This window comes from Felis catus, chromosome A2, assembly GCF_018350175.1.
Source record: "Felis catus isolate Fca126 chromosome A2, F.catus_Fca126_mat1.0, whole genome shotgun sequence".
In the NCBI taxonomy this organism is placed as follows: domain Eukaryota; kingdom Metazoa; phylum Chordata; class Mammalia; order Carnivora; family Felidae; genus Felis; species Felis catus.
In genome coordinates this window covers 8,839,867-8,867,297 of record NC_058369.1, presented here as the reverse complement: position 1 = coordinate 8,867,297, position 27,431 = coordinate 8,839,867, and the positions used below count along the sequence as shown (strand labels likewise).

General features: G+C 44.3%; 1 protein-coding gene across 21 annotated transcripts in view; it reads left to right on the top strand.

The window, feature by feature from the left end:
- Nucleotides 1–27,049, top strand: part of LOC101082633 (zinc finger protein 709-like) — a 37,388-nt gene extending 10,339 nt beyond the window's left edge. For 3 of the 21 annotated variants that reach the window (XM_019817959.3, XM_011289265.4, XM_045045834.1), the window contains 3 exons: nt 1,660–1,786; nt 1,981–2,053; nt 2,570–4,571. In XM_019817959.3, coding sequence (XP_019673518.1) covers nt 1,699–1,786; nt 1,981–2,053; nt 2,570–4,133 — 1,725 coding nt within the window. In that variant the 5' untranslated portion in view covers nt 1,660–1,698 and the 3' untranslated portion in view covers nt 4,134–4,571. Of the gene's footprint in view, nt 1–1,659; nt 1,787–1,980; nt 2,054–2,569; nt 4,572–5,607; nt 5,740–8,696; nt 8,841–9,355; nt 9,481–26,649 lie in introns of those variants that run through there. The other 18 variants (XR_006590263.1, XR_006590249.1, XR_006590259.1 and 15 more) reach the window with 18 other exon arrangements.
- Nucleotides 27,050–27,431: the final 382 nt, after the last annotated feature.

Below are 27,431 nucleotides of genomic sequence, written 5' to 3'. Positions count from 1 at the left end.
TTATTCCCCTTGTCTGAATGCATGAGCTAAGAATTCCAGTACAAGATTGTCTAAGTGTAGTGAGAGAGGACATTCTTGCCTTTGTTCTGAGGTTACCGGAAAGCATGTAGTTCTTTTAAGGTGGTATGCTTATATATATATTTTTTAATTTTTTTTAATGTTTATTTATTTTTGAGACAGAGACAGAGCATGAATGGGGGGAGGGTCAGAGAGAGAGGGAGACACAGGATCGGAAACAGGTTCCAGGCTCTGAGCTGTCAGCACAGAGCCCGACGGGGGGCTCGAACTCACGGACCGCGAGATCATGACCTGAGCCGAAGTCGGACGCTCAACCGACTGAGCCACCCAGGCGCCCCGGTGGTACACTTATATCAAACAAGATCCCAGTTGATGTAGAGGCACATGGGGTCAGTGGGGAAACATTCTCTTATCTCAGGGATTTGCTCTCAGTCCTTCAGTGAGCCTTTGTCCCTGGGCTTGACCTACTGTGATACAATGAGAAAGATGTGTGGTAAGTGTCCTCGGTTCCTAGCAAAAGCTCTTGAAGCCCTTGAGATTACTTGAGTGTTAATGGTGAAAGAATGTGTGTGTTTTTACATTTTTTTCTAATGTTTATTTTTGAGAGAGAGAGAGAGACAGACAGTGTGTGAGCCATGAAGGGGCACAGAGAGAGAGAGAAACACAGAATCCAACTCAGGCTCCAGGCTCTGAGCTGTCAGCACAGAGCCCGACGCAGGGCTTGAACCCACAAACTGTGAGGTCATGACCTGAGCCAAAGTCTGGCGCTCAACTGACTGAGCCACCCAGGCGCCCCAGAATGTGTTTTGTTTAGTGAGGTTTTATGGTGGGGTTTTGGACACCTGAAATAGCCAACTTTGATTAAAACTTTAGAAAGTTGGGCTGCAGGTCCCAGCTTCTGGGTATAGGATAGGGGCTAGAGGCTGAGTTAATTACCAGTGTCCAGTGATTTAATAAATTGAATCCATGTAATGAAACCTCCATCAAAATTCTTAAAGACAGGATTCTGACGGTTTCTGTGTTGGTGAATCAATCCAGGTGCTGGAAGGTTGGCATGTCCATAGTGGGGGTGGGTGCTTTGGATGCCCCACCCCCCATCTCCGTTCCCCTTACCATTGCCTTAACTTGTCCTATGTATTGCATCTTTTGCCTGTTCCTTATTTGTATGATTTATAGTAAACTGGTAATGGTAAATAAAGCATGTTGCTAAGCTCCTCAAAATCATTTCAGTAAATTACCAAACAGGGCAGAGTGTGGAGGGAATCTGTGATTTTGTAGTTTCCTATAGAAATAGTAAACTGGGCTCCCCATTTATAGCTTGTATCTCAAATAGGGACAGTGTGTGGGACTGCTTTTTAAACTATGAGTCTGACTTAAACTCTGGGTAGTTTGTGTTAGAATTGGATGCCTTTTTAGTGACATAGAATTGGAGAAGTGGCTTTGGAACAGGTACCACATATTTGGTATCAGGAGTGAGAGAACCCTATCATCTGCCCCACCTTTGGAGCAGAAAGGAAAGAAATACCTTTGTCCCCCCCGGTCACTTAGGCTCTGGGAGTCATATGGAACTTCTTATAAATTGAGTATAGGTCTTCAGGGGTCTGTCTCATCCACCCTATGTACATATATGGGATTATTTAGGACTCGGTGGCCTTTGAGGATGTGACTGTGAAGTTCACCATGGAGGAGTGGGCCCTCCTGGATCCATCCCAGAAGAAACTCTACAGAGATGTGATGCAGGAAACCTTCAGGAACCTGGCCTCAATAGGTAGGGACGACGACATTTCTTGCTTACTAAGTCAATTAGAGATCCAGTGTAACTTGCTGCTCAGTGCTATTTTAAGGGAAAAAATGGAAAGGGAGTGTTTTTGTTAATAAACCTGCCATGATCATAACTTATCATGGACCTAGAATCTAGCAATTCTTCTATAAATTTTTATAATTTATAATGCTTTTTCCTAGTATGTATTTCAGAAGAAAAATGGGAAGTCTATGACAGCGAAGATCGGGATGAGAATCATGGGACACATCTAATGTGAGTAGCATTCACGTGGGAAAACAAGAGAATCTAGAGATGTGATGAAATTTTATTTTTAAGTTTTATTTATTTACATGATCGCTACACCCAGTGTGGGGCTCGAACTCGTGACCCCGAGATCAAGAGTCAGATGCTCTACCAACTAAGCCAGCCAGGTGCCCCCGTAAAATTTTAAAACCAAACAAATAAATTAGCCTGGATTTATTTAAATCCATTGATCCATAGGCTATTTTCATCAGTAGTTTTTTCCCACATGTGGCCTAGACGTACAGGTTTTGAAAGATGGTACGCCTGGAAACAGCATATAGAAATACCATTTATGAGGATTACTGTTTTGATAACAGCTAAGGTGGAGCCCTGTTGCAGAGCTTTTGGTATGTTCGCTTTCAAACAATCAAAATCTGCAGAAAACCTACATTTTCCTTGATGGTAACAAGTCACTGTCATAGTTATTAATAAACATTAGCTCATTAATAACCAAGCTATTAGTAATATGCTTCTCGTTTTTTACAGCAGTCAAATGGTAGGAAGACTCTGTAAATGTAAAGAATGTAGCCAGTATGAAGGAATCTTCGGCCAGATTCCAAATCAGAATCCGAAGAAGAGAACTCCTACTGGAATAAAACTAGGTAAATGGCCTGTGTGCGGACAGGTGTTCATGCATCATTCATCTTTTAACAAGCCCCTGAGATCTCATGCTGGACACAAACTATATGAGTATCAAGAAGGTGAAGAGAAGCCTTATAAATGTAAGCGTTGTGGGAAATCCTTCAAGCATCGCCAATCCATTCGAATGCACGAAAGGTCGCACGCTGGACAGAGACCCTATGAATGTAAGCACTGTGGGAAAGCTTTCATTTGTCGCAATTACTTTCAAATTCATCAAAGGGCACACAGTGGGGAAAAGCCCTACAAATGTACAGAATGTGGTAAAACCTTTAGTTATTCAAGTAACTTACGTAAACACGAAAGGACTCATATCGGAGAGAAATCTAGTGAATGTAAGCAATGTGGTAAAGCTTTCAGTTGTGTCAGGTCCTTTCGAATACACGAAAGGATACACAGTGCAAAAAAGCCCAAGGAATGTACCAAATGTGGTAAAACCTTCAGTTACTCAAGTAATTTACATAAGCATGAGAGAAGTCACAATGGGGAGAAACTCTATGAACGTAAAGAAAGTGGGAAAGCCTTGCATTCTCTCACCAAATTTCGAAGACCCGTGATCAAGCACAATGCAGATGGACTTTATAAATGTAAGGAGTGTGGGAAAGCCTTCAGGTGTCCCAAAAACTGTCGTAGTCATGAAATGACACACAGTGGAGTAAAGCCGTACGAATGTAAGGAATGTGGTAAAGCTTTCAGCTCTCCCAGGTCCCTTGGAAAACACAGAAGAATTCATACTGCCACGAAGCCTCACGAATGTAAGGAATGTGGTAAAGCTTTTCGTTATCCCAGTTCCCTTCGAAATCATGAAAGAACTCATACGGGGGAGAAACCTTATAAGTGTAAGGAATGTGGGAAAGCTTTTAGTTGTCCCAATTATTTTCGAATTCATGAAAGAACTCACACTGGAGTAAAACCATATGAATGTAAGCAGTGTGGAAGAGCTTTCAGTTGTCCCCAGTCCTTTCGGATACACGAAAAGACGCATAGTGCAGAAAAGCCCTATGAATGTGCAGAATGTGGTAAAGTCTTCAGGTACTCCAGTAACTTACGCAAACATGAGAGATCTCATACTGATGATAAACGCTATGAATGTAAACTATGTGGTAAGGCCTTCAGCAGTCACTATTATGTTCAAAAACATGAAAGAACTCACACTGGAGAAAAACCCTACGAATGTAAGGAATGTGGGAAAGGCTTCATTTTTCGCTCAGGTGTTCGATCGCACATGGTAATCCACACTGGAGATGGGCCTTATAAATGTAAGAAATGTAAAAAAGCATTTATTTCTCCCAGTTCGTTACGAACACATGAAAGAACTCACACTGGAGAGAAACCTTATCAATGTAAAACTTGTAGTAAAACCTTCAGTCTTACAAATTCCTTACGAAATCATGAAAGAACTCATACATGAGAGAAATGTATGGGCTAAAGCTTTTTCCTATTTTCCTATGAAAATAAGCAATGTGAGAAAGCAAAAGATTTGTTGCATAATCTTTCATGGACACGTAAGAATGCACACTGGAGAGGAATTGTAGAAATGCACAGAACGCAAGAAAGCCTTCAGTTGTCCTGTTTCCTTCAGAACTTACCAAAAGTCACAGTGGAGAGAATTCTATTGGTAATAAACAATGTGGGAAACCTTCACTTGCCCGCTATCACTAAACATCTCATTCCCCAGATTCATCCTGTATAACTAAAACATAAAAACTTTGTAATTTTTGCAGATATTTTCAAGGTGGTATGAAAGTTATATGGGAAAGAAATCATACTCAATATGGGTAAGCTCTTTGAACCTTCATGTATAATACTTCTGAAAATTCACAACATGAAAGAAATGTTATAATCGTTATACTGTATGGTCTTTATCAAGGATTCATTGTCTTGAGAGAGAGCATGCGCCCATGTGGTGGGGGAGGGGCAGCGGGAGAGGGAGAGAGAATTTTAAGGAGGCTACATGCCCAGCGTGGATGGATGTGGGGGTCGATCTCACAACCATGAGGTCATGACCTGAGTCAAAATCAAATTGGATGCTTAACTAACTGAGCCACTCAGGCGCCCAAAGGATTCATTTGTAAAGTGATTCTCTGCACTGTGGATTTCTACTTACCTTTGAAAGCAGATATTGAAGTGAGATAATTAAGTAGGCACTCTTTAAGCAAGCGTTCCTAAGTTTAGTAAGTAATTTTTTTCCCGAGTAATATTATTGTGTTCTTATTTTGAAGTCGGTTGGATCCATGGGTTATTGAAGTGTATTTCTAACATGCAAGTAGGTTTAATTTTTATATGATTTTTAAGTTCTGTAAGGAGAGGAACATTGAAAAATAACACTTCCTTTTCCCTAGAGTCCTCCTGTGGGGCATGTACTCAATATGCTTTAGCCATTATTTCTATATTTCTACATTTCTTTATTAACACAGAGTTCCCCTTTCATTGACCTAAAGAGCCTCTTTCTGTTTTCCTTACCAACTTTCCTTTCCTTTCCTTTCCTTACCAACTTACCATATAGTTGTCAATATGCAAAGTTCATCATACAGTCTTGTGAATTTGTCATTGCTTGTGGCTGGGACTTGGAGTATAGAGTTACATTAAGAATAAAGGTCTGTGTGAGGTAGAACAATAATAAATCTAGAGTTGGAGATGACCCTCCTTGATGCTGTTAATGTCAAAGTCGGTAATGTGAAGTATGTTTTCCAGTATCTGTTGCATTTATGTATCCGTGTTAGAATTCACTTAAGCCTAACCTACATGAAACTTGGAACACAGAAGTGAAATAGGGTTAGGCACGTTTTTCAGCCACCTGTATAGACGCAGGTAGAAGCATAGGACTTCATGGACACCTGCTTCCAGCCTGTTTTCCTCATTCTTTTTTTCCTTTTTTCCCTGAGAATCAAGAATAATCTCAAAACCACCACCAAGTGCTTGACTTCCATTTGATCCCAGCAGTAGGCTTCTACAGTTGTGTCCAAAGTTCTACATCAGAGACCCGGCAGGGGTTAAAATTTCCAGCAAGCTCTCAGGTATCCACAAATTTAGTCTGTCGTGGTTGAGAATGCTCTCTGAAGGGCCACCCCCTTCTTTCCTAGATTTTACTCATATAAGGTCTAATGTGTATAGTAAACGCCCTTTTCTCTTAATACCACGGTTGACTGTGTGTGTGTGTCTCCCCTGTGACAGCTGTAGTGGGCCAGTCTGGCAAAACTACATGGCCCTGTGCAGTGACTGCTGAGGGCCAGTCCTTCCGTGTGAGAATCAGCACCTTCCTCCTATCAGGCAGATTCTTTCTGGGTGTTTCATGTAATTCATAGTTGAGCATAATCCCTCGATATATTGTTAGTCATCTTGGTATGTGATTGAAAATGTGTGCATTTCTTCCTCTGATGAATTCATTTATAGTTTTTTCTTAGAAATATTTGGTTAATTTTAACAAGCACTTGTATGCTAATATGTGGTATGATGCTGAGAGGATATATTGAAATGTCTTATTGTTTATTTAAAAAAACTTTGTTTTTTATTTATTTTGAGAGAGAAACAGAGCATGAGTGGGGGAGGGGCAGAGAGAGAGGGAGACACCGAATCTGAAACAGGCCTCAGGCTCTCGGCTCTCAGCACAGAGCCCCCCGCGGGCGCAACCCACGAACCACGAGATCGTGACCTGAGCCGAAGTCAGACGCTTAACCAACTGAGCCACCCAGGCTCAGGCGCCCCTGAAATATTTTGTAATTATGGATTTCCAGATCAACTTTTGTAATTTTCTCCACTTAATTGTTATATATTATAAGTCAGTATTATTGAGGCGCCTGGGTGGCTCATTCGGTTAGGTGTCCGACTTCGGCCCAGGTCATGATCTCACGGTTCGTGAGCTCGAGCCCCGCGTCGGGCTCTGTGCTGACAGCTAGGAGCCTGGAGCCTGCTTCGGATTCTGTGTCTCCCTCTCTATCTGCCCCTCCCCAGCTCATGCTCGCACTCTGTCTCTGTCAAAAATAAATTAAAAAAAATTTTTTTTAAGTCAATATTATTGTGAGCATATAAATTTGAGTATTTTTTTCCTTAGGAAAATATTTAAAAATTATTTTATACTTAGAATTTTTATGATAAAACTAGTTATTCATTTGTTCATAAAACCACAGACTTACGTCGTTTTCAGTTGCATTTTGCCCAAGACCACTAGTATCGCATCTATAGTCAAAGACAAGAGTGTATGAAATCTAGAAATAAGTACGACCATAAGCCATAAATAACCGTGCTGTGTAACAACAGTATCAGCACACTTGATTAAAAGGAATTCTCGGGGCGCCTGGGTGGCGCAGTCGGTTGGGCGTCCGACTTCAGCCAGGTCACGATCTCGCGGTCCGTGAGTTCGAGTCCCCGCGTCGGGCTCTGGGCTGATGGCTCGGAGCCTGGAGCCTGCTTCCGATGCTGTGTCTCCCTCTCTCTGCCCCTCCCCCGGTCATGCTCTCTCTCTCTCTCTCTCTGTCCCAAAAATAAATTTAAAAAGTTGAAAAAAAAAATTTTAAAATAAATAAATAAATAATTTAAAAAAATTTAAAAAAAAGGAATTCTCGTTGGAATTTGACTTGTGGTAGATTATTTGATTACTGTTTAAGAAAGGAAGACGTTTTTCTGTATTGGGGCTTTGAGAGAATGAACTTAATTCAATCATAAATAATCATAGTAATTCTTACATAGAAGGCAGAAAGAATGGCTTGATGGTAAACCTAATTTGTAAGAAGCAGAAATCGTATTAGTGAATAGAAGGTCATTTTGGTTATTTCTTTGGGATCTGTTCTCTATTGTCATGTTAGGGATTTGGTTATAGAATACTTTTGTTTTATCTTGATCGAAAATGGTTACAAGGTATCTGTGTCTGATGATGGACATATGAGATACTTTTCAACGGTCTAGGCCTTGCATGGAGTACTAGGCCAGCTCTCAGTCATCTGGAACACCTTACCTTTCTTGTTATTTAAATACTGAAATATTCCCTACAGTGTATTGGACACTTCCGTAAACTACCTCACTTAAAGTATATATATTTCAAATCACATACTCTTTAGCAAAATATGTAAGACTTATTTCTTTTAGGAGTAATGCTTACAAATTTAGGGAAATTGTCGAAGAACACAAACTCCGAAAGTGACAGAGTCAAGATCCCTCTTCCAGTGAAGCCCTTCTTTTTTTTTTAATGTTTATTCATTTTTGAGAGACAGAGCGTGAGCCAGGGAGGTGCAGAGAGAGAGAGGGAGATACAGAATCCGAAGCAGGCTCCAGGCGCTGAGCTGTCAGCACAGAGCCCGACGTGGGGCTCGAACCCACGAACCGTGAGATCATGACCTGAGCCGAAGTCAGATGCCTAACCGAGCCACCCAGGCGCCCCTCAGTGAAGCCCTTCTTGCTCAGAGACAATGCTCTTGATGTTCATTTTTCAACACCATGCCAGGAAGTGTAGGCTGAAAATACAATTTAGCACAAATATTTAAGCCACTCTAGGCCATAGATAACATAGGCATGAAAGAAACAAGTTCCTATGTTGTTGGTGCTTATGTTTTTGTGAGACAAGAAGATGGTTAGTTGAGAAAGCTTTGGTTTTTAATTAGAAAATAAATATTCTGAAGGAAAGGAAATGAAGGCCCATGACAAGGAGGTAGGGAGTGGGTTGTATGTCTTCTCTGTGGAGGGTAGGGGCCACAATGAGTGAGAATGTGATCGTTTTACCACCATCTAACACATCCTAAATATGGAGCAGCTGCTGGTGTGTGGATGGAAGTAATGGCCAATAACACCAGAAGTCCCGCACTCCTGGGATGAAGGGCAGGGATTCCCCACACAGGAAAGATCTAGACCAGTTTCATCTTTGTTTTGGCCCTGGTTATAAGTTGTAGGGCATGTGCTATTTGATTATGAGCACACTCATGGGTGTTGGGACGTGAGACTGACCATTATGTTTATGTTTATTTATGTTTCTATTTGACATCAGATGAAAGGAATTGAAACTCCCTTAATGATTTGGCACGTATTTCCTGGCTGATCAGACTGAGTGGCACACTTTGTGCCCCATGCCAAGTTCCAGTCTGAGGAGGTTCTGTCATCTGCGGAGCTATAGCCCATCATGAGTTTTCCTGTGAGTAGAGTGATAGGGGAACTGTATCATTTCATTGTTTTTTGTTTAGTTTTTATTAATTTTTTTAACATTTATTTTTGAGAGGCAGAGACTGAGCGTGAATAAGGGAGGTGGGGGGAGAGAGAGAGAGAGACAGAGGGAGACACAGAATCCGAAGCAGGCTCCAGGCTCTGAGCTGTCAGCACAGAGCCCAACGTGGGGCTGGAACCCACGAACTGCGAGACCATGACCTGAGCTGAAGTCGAACACTTAACCCACTGAACCATCTAGGCACCCCTCATTGTTATTTTTTAAAGTTTACTTAAAGTAATCTCTACACCCAACATGGGGCTCAAACTCACAACCCTGAGATCAAGAGTCGCTTGTTCTTCCGACTCGGCCACCCAAGTGCCTTGAGCTGTATCATTTTAAGTAGCATCCCAAGGTAGTGGCAAAGGAGGTATATTTGACCTCCTCAGAGTGGGGATTTTCTGTGCCTTTTTATAAAGATAGTATCTTGATGGTTTTTGTTTAAGGGTGTACAAGGCCACTTTTGTCATTGTCACGGATCACTTCTGTCTGTTTACGCTTCCAGGAGATATCATGGAAGACCAGGTAAAAAGCGTCAGCTTTTCTTTCATAAAACAGCTATGGAAATCCATATCTGGTTTCTTTTTTCTTCGGTGGCAATTTGTTTTCTTTTCTTTTTTTTTTTTTTTAACGTTTATTTATTTTTGAGACAGAGAGAGACAGAGCATGAACAGGGGAGGGTCAGAGAGGGAGACACAGGATCGGAAACAGGCTCCAGGCTCTGAGCTGTCAGCACAGAGCCCGACGCGGGGCTCGAACTCACGGACCGCGAGATCATGACCTGAGCCGAAGTCGGACGCTTAACCGACCGAGCCACCCAGGCGCCCCGCAATTTGTTTTCTTAGTATTGTAGAGATGATGTAATTTTATTAGTAGTGCTACCTCATTTGATCTCTGACCTCATTATTCCTTCCATCACACAAGCAGGGGATCTTACTCCGATTCACATAGCTCATAATAGTGGAATCTCTCCGTTTTGAAGGCATAATATGTGCCCTGGGCAGTGTCAAGTTTTAAACTCGGGAGAGCACGGCAAAGTTTATATGATTGTGCACTTTTACAAATGTGCCCTCAGAGTCCTTTCAACAGGACTCATAAGGTAACATGGTATTCCACATGTTCCGGAAAAAGCAAAAGTGTGGGAACCTAAAACAGATCGGTGGGTAAGGGGTCAGTCCAAACAGGCACCACAGATTGTTCTTTGGGGATGATGGAGTATTCTCCATCTTGCGAGTGTCACAACTATACATTTATGAAAATACACGACTACTCAAATTATAGGTATATATACTAAAAGTAATTCATAGAAAACAGTACAAATGTTTTCGCGTGCTAGGAGGATGTTAAAACCCTAAGTTTCATTTCTGTGCTCGATACTTCCTCCACCTTGGGGTCCTTCCTAGGAAGAATTCTGAGAAGTGAGGAGGGAGGACCTAAGCCACCATAGCCTTGGAACCTGGTCTGAAGTTAGACACCTTCAGGGCTTCACTTACCCTCCTGTCATTCACATAAAAAATGATAGGGTTCCTGGTGCCACTTTTTAACGGCAGGAATCTCAGGTCCTATCCTGGGAATGCTGTCATCCGCAACAAAGATGCCTCTGACAGATCCTGGTGGGAACTGTCTGGGTTTATCCTAATCGAATGCTTGATTATCAGCATCATGTCTTCTGAGAGCAGGTCTTGAGGCCATTTTCAGATGTGAGGTTCCCATCTTTTTTTTTTTTTTTTTAACATTTATTTATTTTTGAGACAGAGAGAGACAGAGCATGAACGGGGGAGGGGCAGAGAGAGAGGGAGACAGAATCAGAAACAGGCTCCAGGCTCTGAGCCATCAGCCCAGAGCCCGACGCGGGGCTCGAACTCACGGACCGCGAGATCGTGACCTGGCTGAAGTCGGACGCTTAACCGACTGCGCCACCCAGGGGCCCCAAGTTTCCCATCTCTTGCCTACACTGTTCCTGCCTGCTGAGGAACTTTTATTTATTTATTTTATTTTATTTATTTTATATTTTATTTTATTTATTATTTTTATATTTTATTTATCTTATTTTATTTTATATCACTTCTTTAAAAAGTTTATTTCGAGACAGAGCGCCAGTGGGGGAGGCGCAGAGAGCGAGAGGGAGAAGGAGAATCCCAAACAGGCTCCACAGTCTCCGCCCCGAGCCCTACCCAGCCGGATCCCGTAAACCATGAGATCACGACACGAGTGGAAGGCAAGAGTTGGATGTTTAACGGATGGAGCCACCCAGGCGCCCTACAAGTTTAAATGCAATAGCTACCCGGGGCACCTGGGTGGCTCAGTCGGTTGAGCGTCCGACTCCGGCTCAGGTCACGATCTCACGGTCCGTGAGTTGGAGCCCCGCGTCGGGCTCTGTGCTGACAGCACAATTTCGCAAATCTCAAAACCCCCCAGTGATCTCAAAAAAAGCCTGGGGTCCGCCGGGTGGTTCAGTCAGTTAAGCTTCCAACTTCCCCTGGGGTCATGATCTCCCGATTGGTGAGTTCAGTGAGTTCGAGCACCGCATGGGGCTCTGTGCTGCCGGCTCGGAGCCTGGAGCCTGCTCCGGATTCTGTTTGCCTCTCCCTCTGCCCGTCCCCAACTCGTGCTCGCTCTCTCGCTCTCTCTCTAAATATAAATAAACATTACAAAGAAAAAAAAAAAGCCTGCCTCGTTCTAGCCTAGGCCCAGGAGACTCTCAGGCGCCGGGCTGTTCCCCGAGACGTTCTCCCTCCTGGGGTTCTGTGGCACAGTCCGCCCTGAGGTGTCAGCTGCCCACGCGCTAACTCTGCCCCGTTCCCTCACCTCGGCGAATTTGGAGCCTATCCCTCAAGGCCACAGCCAACCCTTTTCTGGACCAGGACGCCCCCTACAGAGTTCCAGTCCTGAGGCCTTCGGGAAACGGAGGTCTCCAGCGGAAACCGCCGACCCGCACAGGCCCGGGACGCCCTCTTCAAAGGTGGCCGCCAGGCTGCCGCGCGGGCCCCACCCCACAGAGGGCGGCGGGAACGGCGGGGAGTCCGTCCTTGCCAGAGTGCGCAGGCGTGGGAGGCGATGCCCCCCTTCGCCAGAGGCCACGCCGCCTGATCCTTGAAGGGAAGAGGCAGAGATGGGCCGTGGCACATCTCGACGCGCTTTCAACAGCTTCCAGTGCTTTCCTGAGTCCACAAAGTGATCTCTGCGGCCGGGAGGCCTGGGGACTGAGGTCCCCGGGCTGCCATACTCCCCCCCCCCCCCCCCGCCCGCCCAGCAGACGTTTTCCGGGGAGGGGCAGCCACTAAGAGGACGGGGCTAGGTGGCCGACCAGCCTGACCTCTGTGCAGGGGTGAGACCTCAGGGGGACATGGATACCAGACCCAGGAGAACTCAGCAGAGGACGTGGCAGCTGATGGAGGACATGCCATCCCGTGCGCCCCTCGGTGAATCCAGGATAGAAGAGCAAAACGAGCACGGTGTCACGTTGTGAAGCGTAGAAAGGGAGGCCGTTATAGCTGTACGAGGGGCTGGCACAGCTGCCATGGGCCCCGACTCCCCTCTCGAGGTTCCCGAGTTGTGTTTTTTGTTTTGTTTTGTTTTGTTTTTAAGAGATGGCCTTATCGGATGGTTCCTGCTCACGGAGTGTGAAGTCACGTGGCCATCAGGAGGGGCACGTGGATCCTCCCTTGGGGATTGGCTTGGGATTGTCACGTGGGAAGGGGGTGAGAGCAATTCACTCTTTTAAGACCAAGCCAAGCCGACACGGTTCCTGGGGGGAGGTCGGTGTGTGTCTGCGAAGCCAGTTAGTCAATGCTTCTCGACCTCCTCCTGCGTGACAGGCTCTCTAGCAGGTGCTGCAGTGACTGACAAGGATCAAATATCCTTGTCCCCTTGACGTTGACATTCTAGGAGACCAGAAACAAGACAGAAGTAAGAGCTGCAATTGATCAGGTGGTTCTTAGAGCTAAGGAGGGAGAGAAAACTACAGGGGAGTGTGGGGGCGGGGGGGGGGGGGCGGGGCAATGGGCAGGGCTTCCCTGGGCCGTTATCTCTGAGGGTTTGTGAACTTGAGTGTCTGCGTGTCCATAAAAATGTGCCACAACAGGGGCGCCTGGGTGGCTCAGTCCGTTGAGCGTCCGACTTCGGCTCAGGTCATGATCTCACAGTTGGTGGGTTCCAGCCCCGCGTCGGGCTCTGTGCTGACAGCTCAGAGTCTGGAGCCCGTTTCAGATTCTGTGTCTCCCTCTCTCTCTGCCCCTCCCCTGTTCATGCTCTGTCTCTCTCTGTCTCAAAAATAAATAAACGTTAAAAAAAAAAAGTGCCACAACAAAGTCTGTGATTTCATATGTCTGCCTGGGAAAGTATGCATCAATGGACTCTGAAACTTGGAATGCTTTTATTTTTGATTCTTGCCTAATGGCCCTTGTGACACCTCAGTTACCACATTGAAAGAACTGGTGAGAGCATACTTTGTTGTTGGTGGTGGTGGTTTTTTGTTTTGTTTTGTTTTCCTTTGTTTTTATTTTTGTTTTTTTCTGGATCTTAGAAAGCCTTTATTCTTTCACCATCAAGAATTTGTTTGCTCTGGGTTTTTCAATGGTTACCTATTTTACACTTAGGTAGTTTATTGAGGTAGTTTATCATAGTTTATTGAATGTTGTTCTTACTCAGGTGTATTTGAACTTTGTCAAATGCTTGTCTGTGTTTATTGAGATGATTCTGTAGTTTGGGGCATTTATTCTGTTAGTGGTTTGTTACATTAATTCATTTTCAGATGCAAAACCAGTATTGCTTCCATGGTTTGAATCCCAAGTGGTCATCAGGCTTAGGTCATTTTATATATTGCTGGATTCAGTTCACTGAAATTTTGTTGTGGCTTTTTTTTCCATGTATATTAATAGAAAGTATTTCCGGGGCGCCTGGGTGACCCAGTTGGTTGAGCGTCCGACTTTGGCTCACATCATGATCTCGCAGTTTGTGAGTTCGAGCCCTGCGTCGGGCTCTGTGCTGACAGCTCAGAGCCTGGAGCCTGCTTCGGATTCTGTGTCTCTCTCTCTGCCCCTCCCTTGCTCAAGCTGTCTCTCTCTGTCTCAAAAATAAATATAAACATTAAAAAAAAAAAGTATTGTTTACATCTGATGTATGATGTTGTATATGGTGTAAAATTATCCAATGTGGTATTGTGTATACTTTCACAGACTAGTATTTCAGTACAATAGTGGGTATCATCACCATGTCTGTCCATAGAATTATTCAAATAAGCCATTCCCATACTCCCTTGGGAACGTAAGGAGCACCTCACTAATTTGATATTGCAAAGGCTACTTCCCAAAGCCCCTGTTTGTTTTCTTTGCTCCAGAGCGGAACTAAAGTATCAGTATGTGTTTCCAAAAATTGAAGTAACGTATTAGCCTGAGGATTGAAATGAGTCTGTCCAGTTTGATTTTTATTATGTGCAGAGACATATGTGGTCCTCTTTTGTATCTGAGTCGTTGTGAGGCAAGGGATGACCTCAGCTAAGGCATTTTTCTTGGTGCCAGGCAGCTGGATCATCGGCAATAAATGGCCTCAAGGTCTGTAAAAATGTGAAGATAAGGCGGACTCTTGGCCAGGACCTCCTCTAGCATGATTTTCTGGTGTATGATTAATCCTGCTGCCCACTGGGCCCTGTCTTTGGTCAAGGCTGACCTGGTTAAGGACAGAGACCAGCAGCGTTTCCATGTTCTCCATCACATGGAATGCTGGTGGAATGCCACCATGGATATTAAAATAGGTGCAAATTTTGTTCTTTTTTTTTTTATAGTTTATTTGAGAGAACATGCAAGCGGGGGAGGGGAGGGGCAGAGAGGAGAGAGGGAGAGAGAGAGAGAGAGGGAGGGAGGGAATCCTAAGCAGGCTCCACACTATGCAGAGCTGGACACAGGGCTCAGTCTCACAAATCATAAGGTCACGACTTGAGGCAAAGTCGACTGAGCCACCCAGGTGCCCCTTTTTGACTGTTTTTTGTTTTGTTTTGTTTCTATACTGTTTATTTCTGCTCTAATCTTTATTATGTCCCCTCTTTTGCTGGCTTGAGGCTTTATTGGCTGTTCTTTTTCTAGCTTTTTAAGATGTATTTGAGACTTTTCTCGCTTCTTGAAGGAGGCCTTTATTGCAATATACTTCCCTCTTACGACTGTCTTTGTTGCATCCCAAAGGTTTTGGACTGTTGTGTTTTCATTTTTGTTTGCTTCCATGTATTTTTAAAATTTCTTCTTCAAGGGGTGCCTGGGTGGCTCAGTCAGTTAAGTGTCTGACTTTGGCTCAGGTCATGATCTCACAGTTCGTGAGTTTGAGCCCCACATCAGGCTCTGTGCTGACAGCTCAGAGCCTGGAGTCTGCTTTAGATTCTGTGTCTCCCTCTCTCTCTACCCCTCCCCCACTCACTCTCTGTCTCTCTCAAAAATAAATAAACGTTAAAAAAAAATGACTCATATAAAAAAAGAAAAAATAATAAATTTCTTCTTTGATTTCCTTGTTAACCCATTCATTCTTTAGTACGATGTTCTTTAATCTCCATGTATTTGTGGTCTTTCCAAATTATTTCTTGTGGTTGATTTCAAGTTTCATCACGTTGTGGTCTGAAAATATACATGGTATGATCTCACTCTTTTTGTACTGGTTGAGGGCTGATTTGTGACCCAGTATATGATCTATTCTGGAGAATGTTCCATGTGCACTTGAAAAGAATGTGTATTCTGCTGTTTTAGGATGAAATGTTCTGAATATATCTGTTAACTCCATCTGGCCCAGTGACATTCAAAGGCATTGTTTCCTTATTGAAATTCTGCTTAGATGATCTGTCCATTGCTGTAAGTGGGGTGTTAAAAATCCCCTATTATTATTATATTATTATCAATGAATTTATGTTTGTTATTAATTGATTTATATACTTGGCTGCTTCCAAGTTGGGGGCATTAATATTTACAATTGTTAGTTCTTGGTGAATAGAGCCCTTTTATGATGATATAGTGCCCTTCTTCACCTCTTGCTATAGTCTTCAGTGTAAAATCTAGTTTGTCTGATACAAGTATGGCTATTCCAGTTTTCTTTTGATGTCCATTAGCATGATAGATGGTTCTCCACCCCCTCACTTTCAGTCTGTGTCTAAAATGAGTCTCTTGTAAGCAGCATATCAAGAGGTCTTGTTTTTGTTTTTGTTTTTGATCTATTCTGATACCCTATGTCTTTTTACTGAGCATTTAGTCCATTCGCATTCAGAGTAATTACTGATAGATATGAATTTAGTGCCACTGTATTACCTGTTAAGTTGCTGATAGTCTTTGTTCCTCTCTAGTCTTTGTTGCTTTTGGTCTCTCTTTCCTGCTCAAAAGGGTCCCCTTTGATATTTTTTGCAGAGTGGGTTTAGTGTGCATGAATTTCTTTAGTTTTTCCTTGACTTGGAAACTCTTTATCTCTCCTTCTAATTCTTTTTTTTTTTTAATGTTTATTTATTTATTTTGAGAGAGAGAGAGAGAGAGAGAGAGAGAGAGAGAGCACATAAGCAGGGAAGGAGGGGAGAAAGGAGGAGAGAGAGAATCCTAAGCAGGCTCCATGCTGTCAGCGCAGAGCCTCACACGGGACTCAATCCCACAAACCGTGAGATCTTGATCTGAGCTGAAATCAAGAGTCAGACGCTTCACGGACTGAACCACCCAAGCGTTCCTCTCCTTCTATTCTGAATGACGGCCTTGCTGGATGATGTGTTCTTGGCTGCATATTTTTCCCATTCAACACGTTGAATATATCATTCCATTCCCTTCTGGCCTACCAAGTTTCTGTGGACAGGTATGTTGCTAACCCTACATGTCTACCCTTGTAGTGGATCTTTTGTCCCTAGCTACTTTCAGGATTCTTTGTGTTTGTATGTTGCAAGTTGCACTATGAGATGTCTTGGTATTGATCTGTTTTTGTTGATTTTGAGGGGAGTTCTCTGTGCCTCTTGGCCTTGAATGCCTGTTTCCTTCTCCAGATTAGGGACGTTCTAAGCTATAATTTGTTCAAATAAACCTTCTGCCCCCTTTTCCCACTCTTCTTTTTCTGGGATGCCTATGATATGGGTATTATTGCATCTTATGGAGTAGCTACTTCCCTAGGTCCAGATTCATGATCTAATAGTTTTCTTTCCTTTTTCTTTGCAGCTTCATTATTTTCCATATTTTATCTTCTATATCACTATTGCTCCTCTGCTTCCATCCTCGTGATTACATCCACTTGGTTTTGCATCTCAGTTATAGCATTTTTTATTCTGGCCTGACTAGATTTTAGGTCTTTTATCCCTGCAGCAAGGGGTTCTCCTGTGTCTTCTGTGTGTGTGTGTGTGTGTGTGTGTGTGTGTGTGTGTGTGTTTAAAGCCCAGGTAGTATTCTTAAGACTTTTGTTCTAAATTCTTGTTCAGCTAAATCACTTATGTTTTGAGTAAATTCCTGGCTGTGATTTCTCCTCGATCCTTCTTTGGGGAGAATTCCTCCACCTTGTCATTTTGTCTGGGTTTCTATCTTTTGTGTGCTATGAGCCCTTGTTATGTTTCCTGCTCCTGAGAGTAATGCTGTATTAAGAAGGGGTCAGGGGCACCTGGGTGGCTCAGTCGGTTAAGCGTCCGACTTCAGTTCAGGTCACGATCTCGCAGTCCGTGAGTTCGAGCCCCGCGTCGGGCTCTGGGCTGACGGCTCAGAGCCTGGAGCCTGTTTCGGATTCTGTGTCTCCCTCTCTCGCTGCCCCTCCCCCGCTCGCGTGCTGTCTCTGCCTCAAAAATAAATAAACATTAAAAAAAAAATGTGTTTTTAAACAGGCAAAACTATAAGCCCGATTCCAAAGAAGAAGAAAGGAAAAAAAGAAAAAAGGCCTGACCCAAAAAACGAGAAAAGGAAAGGAAAAAACAAACAAAAAACATGGGGGGGGAGGGGGGCCCTGTGTCGGTCCTCTTCAGGAGAGGCCCCGCTGTGCTGGGTCACAGCGAGACCTGCCTTAGCGAAGATAAAGCAGCAGCCCAGGCAGGGGTTGGTGTAAGTAGCTCCAGCCGCCACTGGGGGCGCTGTGTTACTCACTGAGGTCCCACCGGGCTGCTGGGCTGGGGGGAGATGGCTTCACGGGCTCTCTCCTCCCCTGGAGAGGGGAGCTTGCCCCCTATGCTGTTCAGGAAGCCCTCCCAGAAAAGAACAGTCTCCCGTCTTGTGTCCCAAGCTTCCGCAGGTCCCTGTCCTCCACTGTTGAATGGCCACTCAGCGGTGCCCGCTGGCTCTTTTGTCCTCGGAGAGGCAACATACCCTCTTCCGCATGCACTCCAGGAAGGGGAACATTCTCTCCCAGGGCTCCCCAGGGGATCCCCACACCATGCTGTCCGCTCCTGGGTCTCCACCCTCCTTCTCCCCAGGAGCACTGCTGCCCTCCCAGGTTGACTCTGGCCAATGACACAGACTTCCAAAAACTTCAGAATCGCAGCGCCACTGTGTGTAAAAACTTGGCGACAGTCAGTTCCTTTGAGTATTTTTCTCATGCAAACCAAATGCGCTGCTGTCTCCCTCTCTGTCCTTTCCCCGCAAAAAGGGCTCCCTCCCCTCCTCAGCAATGGGGCTTTGCTCTCCCCCCAGGTCACATCTCGACACCTGCCAAGTTCTCTCCCTCTAATTGTGCAGATTTCCCCCTTAATCCTCAGATTGATTTCCTAAGTGTTCAAAATGATTTGATGTTTATCTAGCTGTGTCCGAGGGACCCGGCAAGCCCAGGGTCCCCCTACTACTTTGCCATCTTAACTCCTAAATCTCCACAGTGATTCTTTTTTTAATTTTTTTTTTTTTTTTTTTTTTTTTTTTTTTTTTTTTTAGTGTTTATTCAGTTTTGAGACAGAGAGAGACAGAGCATGAACAGGGGAGGGTCAGAGAGAGAGGGAGACACAGAATCCGAAACAGGCTCCGGGCTCCGAGCTCCGAGCTGTCAGCACAGAGCCCAATGCGGGGCTCGAACCCACGGACCGCGAGATCATGACCTGGGCTGAAGTCGGACGCTCAACCAACCGAGCCACCCAGGCGCCCCACAGTGATTTTCTTAAGTTAAGACTGTTCTATCTTATGGATGTATTTAAAATAAAGATACCCAATAAATTATATTAAAAAAACACAAAACCACACTGTATGTTAGCCAATTTGACAATAAATTATATTAAAAAATAAATAAGCTTATGCAGTATTTTGCTATTTACTATTCTTTAATTTAACTCTGTCTTCAGGAAGCCATTCTCAGATTTAATTCCTTTAAACAACAAAGGTCACCAAAATGTAAACCATAAAAAAATCTCTTTCGGACAGATGACATGGGGGCATCACAGTTTGCCCTTCCCCTCTATCACACTCAGGGTATTTTCTGAGAATAAGTAGCCTATTACAGTGTGTTAGGGGGTTGAGTTTAGCTCCTTAAATGTATTGCATTTTAATAAATTTGCATAAGCCTTGGGTAGTTTTCCTCACATCAATGAAAATAGGAATTCAGTTGCTTTTCTCCTGTTGAATGTCAGTGTTCTCTGAGGACTAGGGACACATAGAAACAAAAACTGACCCAAGAATGGAATAGTGTACTCGAGAACTTAAACACATTCATCTCACATCTCAAGGTTCTCTTGGCTAAACAGAACACAAAATCTATTTGGTTCCATAATTTTCTAGCTTGCCTCACACCGTCTCTCTCCACCAGCTTACAGTTCAGGGGCCCAAGTGCAGGGGGAAACCGGGGCCCAAGGGCTGCGCTGTTCCATCAATAAAGGAATCCAGGAGAGAAACTGGACTCAGCAGGGACGAGCAGCCCGCGTCCCACAGGACACGAGGAAAGCCACCTTCAGAAGGTTCCCGGGTCTAGACTGTCCCGGTGGAGACAGAAGCCCTGGAGTGGGTCAGTCCCCGCGGAGGGAAGGGAGGGACACCCGAGCAGCCACAGGAATGCGCTCCGGGAGCCCTGCACACCCTCCCCTCCCCTCCCCTCCCCTCCCCTCCCCTCCCCTCCCCTCCCCTCCCCTCCCCTCCCCTCCCCGGGGCAAAGGGAACCTCTCCCTGCCTCAGGGTTCCAGGCTCCCAAGTGAGGACACTCAGCAGGGTTCAGTTTAAGGTTCTGACCCAGATGACCTCCCCATTCACTGACCCGGTTCCAGGACACAGAACTGGACTTTCACAGACTTCTCGACGGACGTGATTTATACTGAGCGCACCTCCGCCGGGCGTGCAAGACCAGGCCTAGGAACAGGCCCAAGGCAATGAGACCTACAACTCCAGAAAGGCCTCGGCTGCCTCGTCACCCCACCCACCCCGAGTGCCATCCCCGATTTCCACCAGCCTGCACCTTCTCTCAGAATAAAGGGCTCTCTCTCTTTCTCAAAATAAATAAACGTTTAAAAAAAAAATCATTAAAAACAAACAAAAAGAATGTTACTACCAATGCTGAGAATTGGGGAACGAGAATTTTTAACACAAGCAGGCGCCTCTGTCAGCTCACTGGGTAGAGCATACAACTTTTCATCTTGGGGGCCGTGAGTTCAAGCCCCACGTTGGGTGTAGAGCTTACATAAAATAAATAAAATAAAGAAAGCCTTTTTTTTTCCAACTAAAAAATAAATAATTAAATAAAATTATATTTTAAAAGAATTTATTTTATTTCTTTAAAGAATTTCTAATACAAGCAATGTAGTACTGGAATTTTTTTTTTTCTGAAACACACCCTTTCCTTACCTCCTCGTTAATATTCTATATTGTTTCAAGTTATATTGATGAAATAAATTTTCATTCGTTAAAAAACTGATACTAAAAATGAGTAAATTTTTTAAATTATTTTTTTAATGTTTATCTACTTTTAAGAGAGGGAGAGAGAGTGTGTGTGTGCCCAAGTGGGGGAGGAACAGAGAGAGAGGGAGACACAGAATGTCTGTTCCAGGACACAGAGCTCTCGACTTTCAGACTTCTCCATGTAAACAAATTGTACTCCGAGTTCCCCTACACTGTGGACGGAAAACCAACCTGTGGGAGTTTTAAGACTTAAGGTGGGGCGCCTGGGTGGCGCAGTCGGTTAAGCGTCCGACTTCAGCCAGGTCACGATCTCGCGGTCCGTGAGTTCGAGCCCCGCGTCGGGCTCTGGGCTGATGGCTCAGAGCCTGGAGCCTGTTTCCGATTCTGTGTCTCCCTCTCTCTCTGCCCCTCCCCCGTTCATGCTCTGTCTCTCTCTGTCCGAAAAATAAATAAAAACGTTGAAAAAAAAAAAAAAAGACTTAAGGAACCTCAGGGGCGCCTGGGTGGCTCAGTCGGTTGGGTGTCTGACTTCAGCTCAGGTCATGATCTCATGATTCATGGGTTGCAGCCCCTGTCGGGCTGTGTGCTGACAGCTGGGAGCCTGGAGCCTGCCTCGGATTCCGTGTTTCTCTCTCTCTCTGCCCCTCGCCCGCTGATGCTCTGTCTCTCCTTCAAAAATAAACATTAAAAAAAAAAAAAAAAAAAAAGACTTAAAGGAACCTCAGCTGCAACTTTAGAAAAGGCATAGGGGTCCACCCACCTCCACCCTACCCCTACAGGTGTATCCCCAGCCCCCCTGGGCTCAATAGCTTCTCAGCATAAAGGGCTCCTTCTCAGGTGGGTGTGAGCAGGTTAAGACACCTGCAGGGGGAGGCTCCCCAGGAACAAAGAATAACTGGGCCTTCAAATACTTACCTCTGCAGGCTCAAGGAAGGCCTTAGCTTAGAGCCCTGAGACCTCTGCCTCCACCCCCCAACTAGAGTTGCTTTGAACCATGAGTCTTATTTCATTTTATTTTATTTTTTGAGACTTTATTTTAATTAATTATTATTATTATTCTTTTTTTTTTTAGAGACAGAGCATGTGTGCAAGTTGAGGAGGGGCAGAGGGGGAGAGAGAGAGAGAGAGAATCTTAAGCCCAGACACAGGGCTCCAGCTCACAACTGTGAGATCATGACCTGAGCCCAAATCCAGAGTTGAATGCTTAACCAACTGAACGACCCAGATGCCCTGAGATTTTAAGTACTCTCTGCAACCAACACGGGGCCGGAACTCACGTCTCCGAGATCAGGAGTCCCATGATGCGTGTTATTTTAAATGACACAAACCCAGTGTTTGAACAATCCAGCAAAATTTAAGGTGAAAGAAGGGAAGAAAATTGTAAGGCACTTTGCTAGCTCAACAAGAAAACCCCCAAGTATCTATTGTATCCTGAAGGAAGAAAAAGTTACATTATTATTCCCATTGGGGGAAATTTCTATAGACTGTTAATCATACTTGAACACTTAGGTCTGTACGTCTGAACCGTGTAAACCCTTTTGAACTCACCCAAAATAAAAGAACAGACCTCAGGGGGCACCTGGGTGGCTAGGTCGGTTAAGCGTCCAACTCTTGATTTCAGCTCTGGTCATGATCGTGCAGTTCGTGAGATCCAGCCCTGCATTGGGCTATGCTCTGATATCTCGTAGCCTGCGTGGGATTCTCTCTCTCTCTCTTCCCTTCCCCTGCTCTCTCTCTCTCAAAATAAATTAATAAACTTAAAAAAAAAAACCAGACCTCAGAATATTACTAACACGATCAAAGGAAGACTAAAGGGAAACAAATAACATTCATGCGATGTAATTTTGGATTTTTTTTTCCCTGAAATTCACCTCCTTACCTCTTTGGAAATATTTTACGTTATGTTTCAAGCCGTGATTAAATAAATATTTATTAAAAAGCTGAGACAAAAGTTAATAAATCTTTTTAAAAAATAATTCAAACATTTTTTATTTTAGAGAGAGCATGCAAGAGTGGGAGAGGGGCAGAGGGAGAAAGAAAGAGAATCTTAAAGCAGGCTCCATGATCAGCGAGGAGCCCATGGTGGGGCTCCATCCCCCACCCTGGGATCATGACCAGCCGAAATCAAGAGTCCAAGGCTCAACCGACTGAGCTACCCAGGCGCCCCTGAAGTTAATTAAACTTATAACTCAGGTTAGGGCATCGCTGACTGGACAGAACACCAGGGAAAGTTTCAAAGAGCAACTTCCAGGGGCAGCTGGGTGGCTCAGCTGGTTAAGTGGCCGACTTCGGCTCAGGTCACGACGTCGCGGTTCCTGAGTTCGAGCTCCCCACCCCCCACCCCCTCTCCATGGGGCTCTGTGCTGACAGCTCAGAGCCTGGCACCTGATTCAGATTCTGTGTCTCCCTCTCTCTGCCCTTCCCCCATTCGTGCTCGGTCCCTCTCTGTCTCTCAAAAATGAATAAATGTTAAAAAAAAAAAAAAAAGAATGTAAGAAGATGAGGTATAACTCCTACTCCTGAAATGTAGGGTCTCTGTATAATGGATACCTTGCAAAGAATACAGTATGAAATGGGAACGAGAGTGAAGTTTATAATGGAGAAATTCGAGAAACACCTTGCCCTGGTGTTAAAGGTCACTAAGCCCGGATGAGTGCTCTTGAGAATACACACTTGTGATATTGTGACTTATGAAAAGAAATATATATTTGGTCTTTGGTTCCGGGCACTGGAGCTCCTAAAATCCCTTGGAATTTCCTTCGATAAAAGCAATAAAGGTGCCTCTTGTGATGTTAATGAAGTGACTTTGGAGAAGCCCTCAGGTTACCTAAGAATGGGGTCTGGTTGCCAGGGGAACCAATCCCGTGATTAAAAAGTTGTAACTTTCAGTCCCAGCCCCCGACCTCCAGGGGAGGTTGAATCCATAGCCCAAGGCCAGTGATTTAATCAGTGCTGCCTGTGTAATGAGGGCTTCGTAAAAACTCTAAAGGACAGGGTTTGGGAGAGCTTTTCGGTGGGTGAACGTGTGGAGATTGGAGGAGAAAGTAAGGCATGTAAATTTCACATCCCTTTCTCCATACCTTGCCCTTTGCATGTTCCATCTGGCTATTCCGGTGTTAGGTTCTTTAGAATAAACCTTAGTACAACATTTCTCAGAGTTCTGTGAGACAGGTTAGCAAATTAATCATTAACAATTGTTTTTCTTTTGGCTCCGTAAAGTACCTCTTACTAACCCGATGTAACTACCTGCACCATATAGGTCTAACTTTGGGGGCCCACCTGCATCACCCCCTCCTGAAATGAGACACAACTCAACTGAACCGATCCATTCTTAGGACTAAGAGGCTGGATCAATGAGTTATGAGCTATCTACCAACTCGGGATAGGTTCAAACCTACAATACTCCAGGTGGCCCAAGATGTTAAAATATTCCCTAATATGATGGAAGTCTTTGCATAGATTCCTGGGACCCCCAAGATCTCAGACTTAGTTTTACTGTCGGACCCTTCAAGTTTGGGACGATGACTATGGACTGGACTTCAGACTATTGTCTGTATAACTATCATAGGATCTGCTACTATAATCCTATTTAGATGTGTACTGTCTGGGTTACAACATGCCCTAACCCTGAGTTTTTAGCCCGTCAGCTGTACCAGCAGCTGACGTCCTCACCATTGAATCTGATACCTGTGTGTCACAGGGTGGATTGTAGTGTAATCCCTGACAGTTTTTCGCTTTTCTTTTCTTTTTCTTTTTTGTAATGCAAGTGCCTGATTTAGGTTTTGATTGACAAGGCATTCACTTCAAAGAGGCATCCACTTCAAAGAGGGTATGTCAGATAATACACATTGCCGGCCACAGGACTAGGTCAAGAACCAGGCCACCTCCCCCCACCAGCATGCCTTTGTTTTAGAGATCTTGGTTGATTTCAGTAACCGACTATTTGGGGCACTTGTCTTTTGTTTTCCTGAACTTTAAATTCTTGCTCTTTTGTTTTCGATTCAACAACAATGAGTGAGCCAGAGAAACCCTAGGTCCCCACCCTCACTCTGATAAAAGCAGAATCCCTGCCTTGTGTTCTGTCTCTGTCTCTGTCTCTGTCTCTATTGGTGATCTTGCTCTGTGGTCCCTGGTGTGCTGTGTTAAGTTCCAGGTCTTATACGTAATAAACCTCTGAGGCACCTGGGTGATTCAGTAGGTTGAGCGTCCGACTTTGGCTCAGGTCACGATCTTGCAGGTTGTGAGTTCGAGCCCTGTGTCGAGCTCTGTGCTGACAGCTCAGAGACTAGAGCCTGCTTCGGATTCTGTCTCCCTCTCTCTCTGCCCCTCCCCTGCTTATGCTCTCTCTCTCAAAAATAAATAAACATTAAAAAATGATAATAATCCTTTATTTTTTCAAAGTTTCCAAATGCATGTTGCTGAAGGGCATCTTGCGGTTACAATAAAGAACCACAAGATTTGGTCCAGTCATAATCTTGGTTCGGAAAGGGGCATGTGGGAAGCTCACGGGAGCCTAAGTGAGTGCCCCAGGCATTTATAGCCCAAAGCATTACTATTAATAAGCTGAGACTGGCACAAATATAAATAAAATAAGACAAAGGAAGTCAAATACCATATGATTGCACTTATATATGGAATCCAAAAACCCCGAAAATAAACCAACAACAAAAATTGAGCTCAAAGCTACGGAATAAACATTGGTGGTGGCAAGGGGCTGGGGGTGGGGGGCAGGAGAAATGAGTAAAGGGGGTAAAAAGGTACAAACTTCTAGTTATAAAGTAAATAAGTCATGAGGATATAATGTACAACATAGTGACTCCTGTACTACATATCTTATTTTGTTTTTGTACTGCACATTTTAATATTTATTTATTTTTGAGAGAGAGAGAGACAGAGCACAAGCGGGGACGGGGGGGGGGGGGGGGGCAGAGAGGGAGAGACACAGAATCCAAAGCAGGCTCCCGGCTCCGAGCTGTCAGCCCAGAGCCCGACTCAGGGCTCGAACCCACAAACCGTGAGATCATGACCTGAGAGCAAAGTCAGACTCTTAACCGACTGAGCCACCCAGGCACCCCAGTACGGAACATTTTAAAGTTGCTAAAAGTAAATCTTCAAAGTATTCATCACAAGAAAAAATATTTTGTGACTGTGTGGTGAGGGAAGTTAACTATGCCAACTCTGGCGATCATTTGACAGTATATACTGATAACAAATAATTATAACTAACATAGAGGCTAAGGGCAGGAAGCGAGTGCAAAAAGCACAGTCTAACCCCCCACCCCACCCCCCCGCTTTGTCTCCAGAAAGCAGGAAGTAAATCCTCCATGTGAAAGGTACCCTCCCTGCACTAAGAGGTAAAGAGACATCCTTAACACCAGAAACAGGGAATTTGGAGCCAAGAAGGCTGTCTAAACAAACCTTGTTACTTCTTACTAATTTACTACCGCGGCCAAATTCTGTTTAGAATTCCTTACTAATTGAAGCTCTTGCACAAAGAGTTCTTTGTCTTGTCAATTCCTCACAGACTTACTGTCTTTGTCTAAAACGTGTAAAAACTTGCTGCCTTCGTCATTTTTTTAGGTCTCGATTTTCTTGTAAAACCTAACAAGACTCTTTTTTTTTTTTTTTTCTCCTGTTAATCTGTTTCAGATCAATTTCATTCTTAGACCAGCTGCCAGAACCTTGAAAGATGGAAGGACATTTTTCCTCCTCAACACTAATATAATGTTGTATGTCAATCATACCTTATAAGTTATACCTTATAAAAAAATTCTTTTTAAAAAGGACTTGCGTTCCCAAACATGCTCAGGCCCCGTCATATATATTTTCCCCCGTTTTAAATGTCATGCTGCTATTCTTATGCAGTTTTATGGTTCGGTGGCTTAGATGACGCCCAGTAAATGCTGGATGTTAAAGGGTTTGTTTTTTTTTTTTAATATGATTGATGGTGGTCACAGTCTCTACCAGGATTCAGAGGAAAGTCAAGCCTGTTTTTCAAATGGAGAGAAGTTTTCCAGAGAAGGTATGAGCACACGGTAAAGTTTTAGGGGTTCGGCATTGTGATTCTTCCCTTTGAGGTTTCCATAAGCACCAGTTCCGTGTAATACATCATCAGATCTGGGCAATAAGATCCAAGTAGAAAGGCAGTTGCACCACTATGTGGACATGAGGCAGGACTTTTTCTGTTCTGGGCAGAACACCACTTAAAACTGGTAATGTTATGTGTCACCGAGTAAATGACTCTGAGTAGCGGGCTCAAATGGCTCCAAATCTAAACATTTCCATTGATTTAAAAAAATTTTTTTAATGTTTATTTATTTTTGAAGGAGAGAGAGAGAGAGAGAGAGAGAGAGAGAGAGAGAGTGGGGGAGGGGCAGAGAGAGAGGGAGACACAGACCCCAAAGGAGGCTCCAGGCTCCAAGCCGTCAGCACAGAGCCCGACGCAGGGCTCGAACTGACCGTGAGATCATAACCTGAGCTGCAGTCGGACGCTCAACTGACAGAACCACCCAGGCGCCCCTCCATTGATTTTAATAACAACCTTATGGAAGGCAGTAACTTGATTCCACATTACAGGTGGTATTTCATCCTGTTCTCAGGCGACTGAAACCCTAGAAAATGCACAAACATGCGCGGGCTGTGCACATTCACAGCATTGTACCCCAACACCTGATTTGCATGTGCCTGTACTCTTTTTGACGAAGATAAGCACTGTTGACCCAGCATTGATAAGCATGGT